The sequence below is a fragment of the Paroedura picta genome, chromosome 4 (genome assembly GCF_049243985.1).
Source record: "Paroedura picta isolate Pp20150507F chromosome 4, Ppicta_v3.0, whole genome shotgun sequence".
Taxonomy (NCBI): domain Eukaryota; kingdom Metazoa; phylum Chordata; class Lepidosauria; order Squamata; family Gekkonidae; genus Paroedura; species Paroedura picta.
This window is the reverse complement of record NC_135372.1, coordinates 74,044,648-74,055,800: the sequence shown is the minus strand read 5'-3', so window position 1 is coordinate 74,055,800 and position 11,153 is coordinate 74,044,648. Positions and strand designations below refer to the sequence as shown.

The 11,153-nt window shown below is 40.3% G+C and overlaps 1 protein-coding gene across 3 annotated transcripts in view; it reads left to right on the top strand.

The window, feature by feature from the left end:
- LEPR (leptin receptor) overlaps window positions 1-3,504 on the top strand; it is a 104,411-nt gene extending 100,907 nt beyond the window's left edge. For all 3 annotated transcript variants that reach the window (XM_077333438.1, XM_077333437.1, XM_077333439.1), the window contains exon 20: window positions 1,118-3,504. In XM_077333438.1, coding sequence (XP_077189553.1) covers window positions 1,118-1,921 — 804 coding nt within the window. In that variant the 3' untranslated portion in view covers window positions 1,922-3,504. The remainder of the gene's footprint in view (window positions 1-1,117) is intronic.
- Window positions 3,505-11,153: the final 7,649 nt, after the last annotated feature.

The following is an 11,153-nucleotide window of genomic DNA, read 5'->3' as shown; positions in this document are numbered from 1 at the left end:
GATCAGGGGAAGCTATTAAAATCACTGGATAGTAGCATGCTTTGGTTTTCTGGAAATTCGAGGTATTTCTCCATCTACATTTTTAAATATTTAGAAAACCTTCTATTTGTAGTATGGTATATTATGGCTAGATATCTTCTAAAGAGTTGTCAGGTGAGAAGAACATTCCTGAAGTTGGTGGTGACAGGCTACCCCTGCTAAACCCATTTACAAGAGACATAAATCAGTAAGCAGTGTTTTGGTTAGAAGAAGTAAAGTTGCGCATTTATAATGAAACCAATCTTGGATATAGATGAGGGGTGCACCAGAACAAGGGCTGCTGCCCGTGTATTGTGATTTTCTCACCTGCCTCCTCTGGCAGCCTAAAATGTCCACTGAAATGCTCTTGGGGAAGAGGGACAGGTTTTTGGGTTGCCATGGGAGGTAAAGTCAGGAAAAAATTACTTTGTGGGCAGAAATCTTAGTTTCCAGAGCGCACTATTTTCCAAGTCAACATTATCTTCCTAGTATCTCATAGATCTTGTGGTCTATACTGATAAGTCTCAGGCTGGATGACTTTTGAATGGCCTTTGAGTATTTAGGAGGTAATAATTCCAGTCAATTTTACATGTTGGCTTGCTCCTTTAAAATGCTGTTGTAATTTCTATTTCCTATTTTCATTTCAAATGAAAGAGACAATCCACGTGTACTTCCTCTTCACTGGTATAATGAAAGCCATATATGTGAAGTACTGTCATTCAAAGTCAATATTTTTAACCAGTTGATCTCTGTTTTTCTTTATTTAAGGCAATCAAAACAGGATAGTACTATAAACACTGCTATGATTACCTTATCCATTGAAATGTGTAAAAACTGCTGGAAATAACCATTGATCTTAATTATTGAGCCTTTTATCATATATATGCATATTAATTAAAATAAAGCAAACAAGTTTATGATATGTGAATGCAATATAGTAATTTGGCTCTCCCCCAAAAACAAGTTATTTTTGAAGTGCAAAATTAAGCATAATAAAACAGAAGCCAAGTGTCCAGGTGTTTCTTTTCCTACTCTTATTTTCTATTTGATACAAGCCATAAATTGATAAATGAGCATTAAAATGTGTCTTGTCTTTTAGCCTGAAACCTTTGAGCATCTCTTTCTCAAGCACCCCGAAGTACTTTCATTTGGTCCTCTACTTCTGGAGCCAGAAATAGTGTTGGAAGATATCACTATTCAAAAAGCAATGAAAAATGAAGACAAACAAGACTTGCTAGCTGTTGATTCACTGTTTGCAACCATTCAAGACTCTGAGCATGACTCAGCTTGCTCTAGTGGCCATTTCAATAGTGATGGTCTCAATGCTGAAACCAGTGAAGGGGCTGCAGGACAATCTAATGTAAAATATGCAACTATTATAAGTAATGCTTTGTCAAATGGGCTTTATGAATCACCAAGAGATCTAGACAGTTCTTTTGAAACTTGTTTTCTAGGCCATGATTCTTTAATCCCAGCTTCTTTTTGTAAGAGTTCTTGGGCAATGGGAAGTCAAACATTTCTGGTGTTACCTAATGGCCATCCAGATCCACTGAGAAAAACGGAGTCTGTCTCTGCTGCTTCATCTGAGGGCTTCTCAGAACCTTCAGACCAGGACAGAGGTTTCAGTGAGGAACACAGTCTACAGAGGAGCATGTTCTATTTAGGGATGAGTTCAATCAAGAGGAGTGAAAATGACATATTTTTAACAGAAAATTCAAATATGATGTGTCGCTTTCACACCAGTGCTCTTTTCAAGGGCATGAATTTCCCTCAAGATATGTCTTCTGACATGAAGCCTTTCATCAGCAAATATGAAAACTCTGTTCAGACGTTTATACCATACATGCCACAGTTTCAGACACTGACAATTAAACTACATGAGAAAGCTAATAGCAAAACATAAATTATCACAAAGCCTAAGTTACTTTTAAATATGTTAGGATTAAAACTCCAGTTGGTGGGATTAAAAGCACCCTTCCACCTCTAGAAGGTGAGTTCTGATTACCAAATGCCTGTTTAGTGTGAGATATACATTAATCTAAAATATTGAATAAACCAAGTAGAAACTAAACCCCTTATACATGAAATTGATCAGCTTCTTGTGCAAATAGAAATTAATGTGCAAATTCTTGTGCAAGTGTTAGCAGACTGACACTAGTGACTATTTTCCTTTCTGTGATTTTTGATCATCCCAATGTGATTTTTTGGCTTAGTAGCATATCAGAAAGTATTTTGCACAATAAACAGACCTGTCACTCATTATGCAGATATCACTTTTTTCAAATTACCCTAGGAAATATGATCCCCCCTCCACACCAGATAGTGCTACAATGGCCTTTGTATGACATGCAACTGAATGAAAGTCATCATGGCATCTTTTGCATATTGTCTGTGGTATCATTAATTAGATAAACAACAAACTCCAAAACTCTGATGAATTTTTTTTATTTTTCAAAATTAAAATGTTTACATTTCTGCGGTGACACTTCTTTCCCTACTGTACAAAGAAAATGCAGAAAAACACATTCAGACATTTAAATAAAACATCACATCTCTTCCCTTCCTATCATAGTTATGTTTATTACTTTTGAGTACCAAAAGTTAAGTGTTTGATCCATAGCAAAGTTGCACTGATATAAACCTGTCTTCAACCCATTTGGACCATTGGTCCATCTAGCTTAGCATTGTCTTTCTACATAACCATGGCTCTCCAGGTTCTGGCCAGAGAATAGCCTTACCCAATAACTGGGGATTCTGGTATGTAAAATATGTGTTCTAACTCTTGAGACTTCACCTGTTTGCATTAAATGTTCATAAGTCTTAGTGTATCTTTTTCTGAATAACATGTTGCTCTTGAGCCATTTAGTAATATTAATATTTGAAATCTAAGCTGCAAAGCACTGTTTTCAGGGGAATTGTCACAGGATCAAATAGCTTTAAGACAAAATGCAAAATAAATTCTGGGAAACAAAATACTATGGCAAATCCCCCCATTCACTCCCCCTTGTGGTGTCTTAACCGTGAAACAACTATATTTGGCATTGTGTAGGCTTTTGTCATGTCTCTTCAACCTCATGCACCAGAATAAATGTTCATGTTGTGTAAGGAATGAGGCCAGGCCATTAACATGGATAAGCCTGGCAATGTCTTCAATAATGATAAAACTTATACTACATGGAGGTTGTATTTGTGCAAATACACACAAATATCTTGCATGGGTATAGGAACTGATTGTGCTATACATAGATGCAAAATTATTCACTCAATGTAATAATTGACAATTTAAAAAAAATGTGTGCAATAGTGAATGCCCACTTGTATTTTCAGCACCAAATAAAAAAACATGCCTGTTTCTATACTTTGAATAGAAAAATTTAATGTAATGAAAGCTTTTCTACAAAATAAATGACATTTTAGGTTTTGTTCCTAATATGTATGCAAAGAAATGACAACCTCAAGAAAAGGGGGTATTAACATATATAAAGTATTACAAGGCTTCTAGAAGCTGTATTGGTGTGAAGCAGCAGAACAAAGTTTGAGTCCAGTGGCATCTTTAAGAACAACAAAGTTTTATTTTGGGTATAAGCTTCTGTGTGCATTCATGAAAGGCTTTTTTAAGGTACTCACTGGAGATAGATTCAAGGAAATTAACATAAAAGAGTCCCACAGTTGGTTGAAAGACTGGAGTTCTCCCATTTTGCAATGAAAAAATGTCTATATAACTTAATACCACTGAAAATATAATTAAAAGTTCATAGAATAATCTAGTGATTTAATTTATAATACTGAAGCACCATTGCTCAAATTCTGTTTTTGAAGGTACAAAATTAACAGTGAAATCCATGACAGAATTACATAACAATCACATGAAGCCTTATGCTGAATCAAAGCATCTTTCTACAATTATTGGTTCAAATGTTATTTAGAAGGATGAAACTCAATTGAAGATTGCACTGTAAATGTGATCCAAATTTAAAATGGAAAAGAACTCATTCTAATTAAGCAGAACTCTGTGACCACAAAAACGTAGCCTCCTCATCTTTCATTAAAAAAACCCAGTATTGTTGTTATTCATAAGAAAACTGATTAGAAAATCTGAATATTTTAAGTCAATAATATTCTACAGATATCAAAATATCTGCATACAGTTTGTATATAATATGTATACAAGTGAAATGCATTTGAAAATTGCTAAATTATATTAAAATTCAATAATTTTCTATAAAGTTGATATATAAAGTTCAACAAAAGTAACATATGTCAAAGTAATACAAATATCTTGGGACAATGCAAGATATTATGAAGTGCAATTTTTTAAAAAGTCAATGTCATTTAGAATTTTGAAAGTGTAAACATGGATTTTTAGTGGTCTTTAGCTGTCAGATTATGAGATTATCAGTGCCTCAAAAATCAGACATAACAGCCCTCAAATTATCTGAATATTGTGTCCATCGACAAGAAGGGTCAAAGTAACCTATCTGCATTATTGGTTTTAGACTCTTAAAAGGACCTCCAGTTTACATACCACATAAAAGCAAAATTAGCTTCTTTATTTTAAATTAGTTTTCCTAATTTTAAAAAATGTTAATAGATTTGCTGAAGGCCCACTATGGAGCTTTCCAGAACTTGAATTTCCTTACCAGTAATTTTATTTAGTGACTTATGTTTTTACTTGCTGCTCCCAAACTGGCTCCCGGCCAGTTTCAATATTTAATCCCACACTAAAATGATAAAACATACCCCTAACACATCACATCCCAACGATGAACCCCCCCATACTCAACAGCCTCCCCAAGTGCCTCAGGTGAGATGTCCATGTCAGTCTGCAATGTAAGGGAGCATCAAGGATCACCCCCAGATTCCTGGTGGAGAGAGAGAGAGAGAGAGAGAGAGAGAGAGAGAGAGAGAGAGAGAGAGAGGTGTTGGGTTACACCCTCTGCCAGGTTTAGTATGCACACTTTCTGATCTGGCCCCTTCCTTAAGGTGACCAGAGTTGAAGGGAGGTAAGGCGGGATGTGCCGCCACCATGGCGGTGGCAGCAGTGGCAGCCCCCCTCCCTCCCTCCCTCTGACTGGGCTCACCATCGCCTCCCGAGTGCGGGCTTGTCAGTTTCCTGCCTGCACGGTTGGTGCAGGTCAGGTGGGGAATGAGGGCGTGCCTCTGCCTCGCGTGCCTGCGCAAGCCAGCCACAGGGCCAGCCAGGGCAGAACGCTACTGCCGGCCAGCAGGATGGCTGGGGGGCAGGAAGGGAGGGGACTCTGGCTGGGCCATGGTGCCGAGGGAAGCGGGACTTTAAAGGATCCGGTCGGGATGTGGGATGATGCCCTGGAATGCATGAGTGTCCTGCAGGAGTTGGGATGGATGGGCAGCTTACCCTTCCTACCCAGCCATAGAACCTCCATCTTGAAGGAGTTGAATTTCAGACAACTTTGCTTGAGCCATCTAGTGATGGCTTCCAATGTTTCTGGCAAATGTTTCTGAGGCAAAGTCTGGGTGGCCATCCATTAGGAGATAGAGCTGGATGTCATCTGCAAATTTGTGACATCCCAGCCCAAAGTTTTGGTGCAGCTGGGCCAGAGGGCATGTTGAAAACCATGGGGGAGAGGACCGCCCCCTTTGGAACTACACTAGGGGTGTGGCAACTCTTCCCCAACTGTCAGTCCCTGTGTCCACTTATGCAGGAAGGAGAGCAGCCACAGAAGGGCTATTTGGGCTATCTCATGTATCCCCATCTGGCAAGGCAGTGGGCTAACAACTCATGGTCGACCACATCAAATGTGGCCGATAGATCTAACATCACAAGTATAGCTGAACTGTCTCAATTAGCTGGTGCTGGAGATCATCAGGGTCATCTGAAACCATCTCTACCCCTTGGCCAGAACAGAAGCTGGACTGGTATGGGTTGAGTGCCAAAGCCTCATCCAAGAATGCCAAGGGGTGGTCTGTGGCAGCCCTTTCAACCACCTTACCCAGAAATGCAAGATGCAAGACTGGGCAGTCGTTGGCTGGGTCCCGTGAATCCAGGGATGGTTTCTTCAGTAGAGGGCAAACCACTTCCTCCTTAGACACCCCAGGGAACTCCCCACATGACAGGGAGAAGTTGATAATATCATGGGGCCTCCAATCCATTGGTTACTCATTTTGAGTAAGCAGGATGGACAGGAATCAAGGGGGCAGGTGGTCATCCTCACTGGCCCTAGCAACTTGTTCACTTAATTTAAGGAGAGCCACCTGAAGCCATCAAATGTTATCCCCCGAGATGGCCACAGAGCCTCCAGTTCCTTTTATGTATCAAGTGTGAAGGGGGAATTGTGGTGGATCAACAAGATTTTGTGAAACAAGCTCACTAATGCCCCACAGCTCAAATCTAATTGACTAGAATTTTGGCACCCTTCCTCAAGGGCGGTAAGCAACCAGTCGATCCTAAATAATTGTGAAAGACATAAGCTCACAGATGCAATAGAGGTGGCAAAGAACTCCCACTTCACCACCTTCACAGCCATGTCATAAACCTTCATAAGTGTACGGTAGGATGTTCTTAATGCTTTGTCGTGAGTCCTCCTCCATACTTACTCTAGCTATCTCACTTCCTCTCCCAGAGCTCCCTGATGTACTAGCATGCCTGCTTAAGGCAAGGGCAATGAGGATGTCGGGGAGCAATCATCAATGGGCACCGGCAGGTGGCATTGCCAGTCCTCCACCAATGCATCCAGTGAGTTGGCAGGAGGCATCGGATCCCACAGGTCATTCAGGAATCCAGGCAGATCCATAAGTCTCCATGGGAGGCTAAAATGCACCTGTTGCCTACACAGGAAGGGCATGGTACCTGGAGCCAGGTCTTCAGGGCATAGTGGGTCTGACTATGGGACAACGTTAGTCACCATCATATCCACCTCTACCCTGGCACCAAATTGAGAGTAATAATGGTGTTCTTACACCTATTAGTCCAGAGTATATCCATTTGAGATTATAGTTTACAGTTTTACTGGATATGGTAATCATAGTTATTACTTTGAAAATAAATTTCTTGCCATTTAAAGTCAACATCTAAAGGGCCACGGAAAGCATTGCCATATGACAGCAGCTCTTCCATAGTGCTCCCCAATGACTCCCAGGAAGACACTTCTAAAATGTGGAAGCCTCTTGTGTTTCAAAACAGCACAAGGCAGTATGGACTGAAATTAATATTAGGGAAGTATTTGCATATGTCTGTAAGTATGTTGGATTCCCAAGCTACCTTAAGAACTAAGAATACATTTACAGGACAGCCACATATTATTGGTTGTTGTTGTTTTTGGATTATTATAATTATTACTGGTTTTCCTATCTAGACAAGAAGTCCAAGAGTTAAATGTTTACATCTGTTAGCCCTATGTTTGCCCAGTATAGAGCTATGTCAAGGCCCTTCATGTGTTGTGTAGAACAGTGGTCCCCAACCCCCGGTCCGGGGACCGGTCCCACTCCGTGGATCAGTTGGTACCGGGCCGCGGCTCCTCCTCATTCTCCTCCCCGTCTACTGCTTCCCCAGCCCTGCCACTCTGAAGCTGTCTCACCTTTGGTGCTCTCCAGAGGACATCATGGCTGGGGCTCCCTCTCAGCATGGCACTGCTCAGCTGATGCTGGCAGTGCCTCCTAGTGGGCAGCGGGAAGCCGGCGGGAAAGCAAGTGAAGCATGGGCTCAGGCAGTGACAAAGTCCCTCAGCAAAAGGCTACCCCCCCGGGCTTCAGTAAAATTGTCAAGCATTGACCGGTCCCCGGTGATAAAAAGGTTGGGGACCACTGGTGTAGAAGAAAGTAGATATTAAGATTAAAGGATCTGTGAGTTGAGGTAACAATTTGAAAATCTAATGCCCCAATTTATCGTTATTTTACATTGCTTTTAGGGTTTGTATGGGGTTTGCTACAGTCATTAAAAATAATAAATCTCACCATTATTGCCCACCCAGTAACAGTTTGTTTTATATGTTTATATTTCACGCTACTTGTCATATTACAAAACTTTAAAAAACCCAAACCAAGCAGATAAATACTTAAAACAAAATTTAGAGATATTTTAATGTTTTTCTTACTTCCAGTTTAGTTTTATCTATCAAAAGTCAGTACAAACCACAACCTAACACACATTGCTACCTATTTAAAGAATACATGTGCAACAAAAGTCTTTCTGGGGTGTGTTTCAAGTAGGCCTATTGTGGTGTTTTATAAGCAGAGGTGTCGCCATACAGCATGAACAGCATGGGAAAATGTCATAAACCTTGCATTTTGGATTTCCATATCTTTGTACTATTGTGACCTTTTTATTAGCAACTTGGTTTCTGAACGCTGTGCCTTACTTCCCCCCCCCCTTGAATGTTGCTCATCTAGCTTTGAATCTCTGAAAGCCAGGCTAGAATAATATAGGGTGCAAAGGATACGTGTTTTTCTTGAGGAAATGGTCTTGAAATGGATGCTCTTTGAATACTTTGAAGCCTTAGCCAAATTTTGCCTTGATTTTACCAATGAGTTTTAAGTAATTATCCATTCAAAATGGCTAGCCGCAACTCACTAGGACTATTCCCTTTTCAGGAGACTTAACCCCACTTCTTTCTTCTCCCTTTTTTAATTTTCTTACTGTGCACTGTTATAAACCCATTAACCTCAGTGCTTAGGATGGAACAGTCAATCCTGTCCTTTAACGGCAACCCCCAATGAGAGAATACTTGCATTCTTTGTAGCTACTTTATCCGTGGATCACTTTAGTATAGGCAGGTGGAGTAAATATACACTACACCTCCCAGAATGGTGATTAAATTTCATCCATACCCGCTAACATTTCAGTCTCGTGCTTCATCACTATATTCAGCTCCTGTAAAAGTAGCAACACCTGCATATTCCAGAGCCACCATCTGCTACATTATATCTCTGCCCCAACCTAATCTTTAGTAATGATTGTAGCTAAAGCTAATGACAATGACAAGTGGTATCTTTTGTGAGGCTTCACTTAAACCTGCTATCGCTAGTTTCTCAGTCTTGTTCAACAAAACGAGATAGTTGTGTCTTTTTAGAGAACAGTGTAGGCACTGTCCTGGTATTCTAATTGTGTATGCAAATGAGGGGGGGCATTGAGTACAGTTCCAATTGTGGTGATAAACTAGCTCAGAATATTGAGCAGGACTGGCAAACAAGCAGAAGAAGAAGAATTGGTTCTTATATGCCGCTTTTCTCTACCCAAAGGAGGCTCCAAACAGCTTACAGTCACCTTCCCTTCTTCTCCCCACAACAGACACCCTGTGAGGTGGGTGAGGCTGAGAGAGCCCTGATATCACTGGTCAGTCAGAACAGCTTTATCAGTGCTGTGGCAAGCCCAAGGTCACCCAGCTGATCACCCAGCATGCCAGATTAGAAGTCCACACTCCTAACCACTACAACAAGCCGTCGGATTAATGTGAATACTTTTCCTTTACATGTGAAGAAACTGTGTATGCTATGTGCCATCAACTTGGGGGTGATCCTATGAATTAATGTCCTCCCAAACATCCTGTCATTGACAGCCTTGATCATTGAAGGCTGTGGCTGCCTTTATTGAGTCAATCCATCCCATGAGAAAATGGGGCTACAGGAAAATATAACACATTTAGATCATTATCTAAGTTAATTTACCAGGTAATATCTGGGAATCTGCAGTAGAACCAATTTTTGTGTGTGTTTACCAATAAACTATCCTAAATCCAATGGAAGTTTTAAATCATTAGTTATAGTAAGAATCGCAGTGTATGAAGCCCTGTTAACAAGAGCACCATGGCGTTATGCCATGGTACTTTTAATGGTGCATATAATTTTTACTTTTGGAAAGTACCTTTGATGTGCCTCTGAATAATCCCTAGTAACGTTATTCAGATGGGGTTTACTGTAGTAGTAAGGTCTTGATAGAAAATGCAATATTTTAATCAGAGCAGAGCTCTGCTCACAAAATGTCACAGGTAAAGTTAATCAAATGCCAAAGGTCTACAGCTGAACCAATTGATTTTCACTGAATGAACAAGGCAGTCAAATTTATTTTTCCACAGAAGGAAAGAAGACTGTCAAAATAGAGAGGGGAAGGAATTGAATGAGATATTATACAGATTGATTTTCTACTTCACAGTATCTATAAGAGTAGGCAAATCTGACGGCAGAATAAAAGTTTAAATAATAAAAAAATAAAATAATTATCAGGCCATTGATCTATATAGTATATTCTGTATTCTCTGATTAGAAGTTGCTTGGGAGGTATTCAGTGCAGGCCTTTCCTGTATGAGTCAAGTATGCCAGGGACTGGATGTCAGGATCTCATCTAAGAAATTGTGTCACAGGTATATTCTGTACACCACCCATTTAATTTTGATTACGAGGTGTGGGAGATCAATGGTTACATAAAAGAGAAATAGTTAACCATAATTTTCTGTCCTAAGAAGGTAGAGCAGTTTCTATATGACAGGCTTCTCCTGACTCAAATAAAGTCTTCTGCAATTCTGTTCAATAACTTGATAGCGATGTTCTTAGGATACTTTTCCAGGAGATCCAGCTTGGTGTAGTGGTTAAGAGTAGTGGCCTTTAATCTGGAGATTCCCTACTTCTCTTCCCTATGAAGCCAGTTTGTTGATCTCGGGCCAATCACAGTTCTTTCAGATCTCTCTCAACCTCACCTACCTCACAGGGTGTATGTTTTGGGGAGAGGAAGAATAGGCGACCCCTTAAAAGTGTGTCTTCACTAGGTTAGAATTCATTGATCAATAGATCCTTCTGCTTACACTCCTTCCCTCCCAGTATGAGTGTATGTATATGTTTGAGCTGAAGATACACACATGCATCTGATGAAATGGGCTCCCATCCATACAAGCTTCTGCCACAATAAATCTGTTATTGTTTATGGTGTGATAAGATACCTTTTCTTTCTTTCTTTAACATGTTTGGGTTGTAGAACTAATTGCATAACACCACGCTTCAGTTGACCTAATAGAAGTCAGGAACCAGGAAGAATCTGAACATAAGTTCAGCCAGTTTGGTGTAGTGGTTAGGAGTGCGGACTTCTAATCTGGCATGCCGGGTTCGATTCTGCACTCCCCCACATGCAGCCAGCTGGGTGACCTTGGGTTTGCCATGACACTGATAAAACT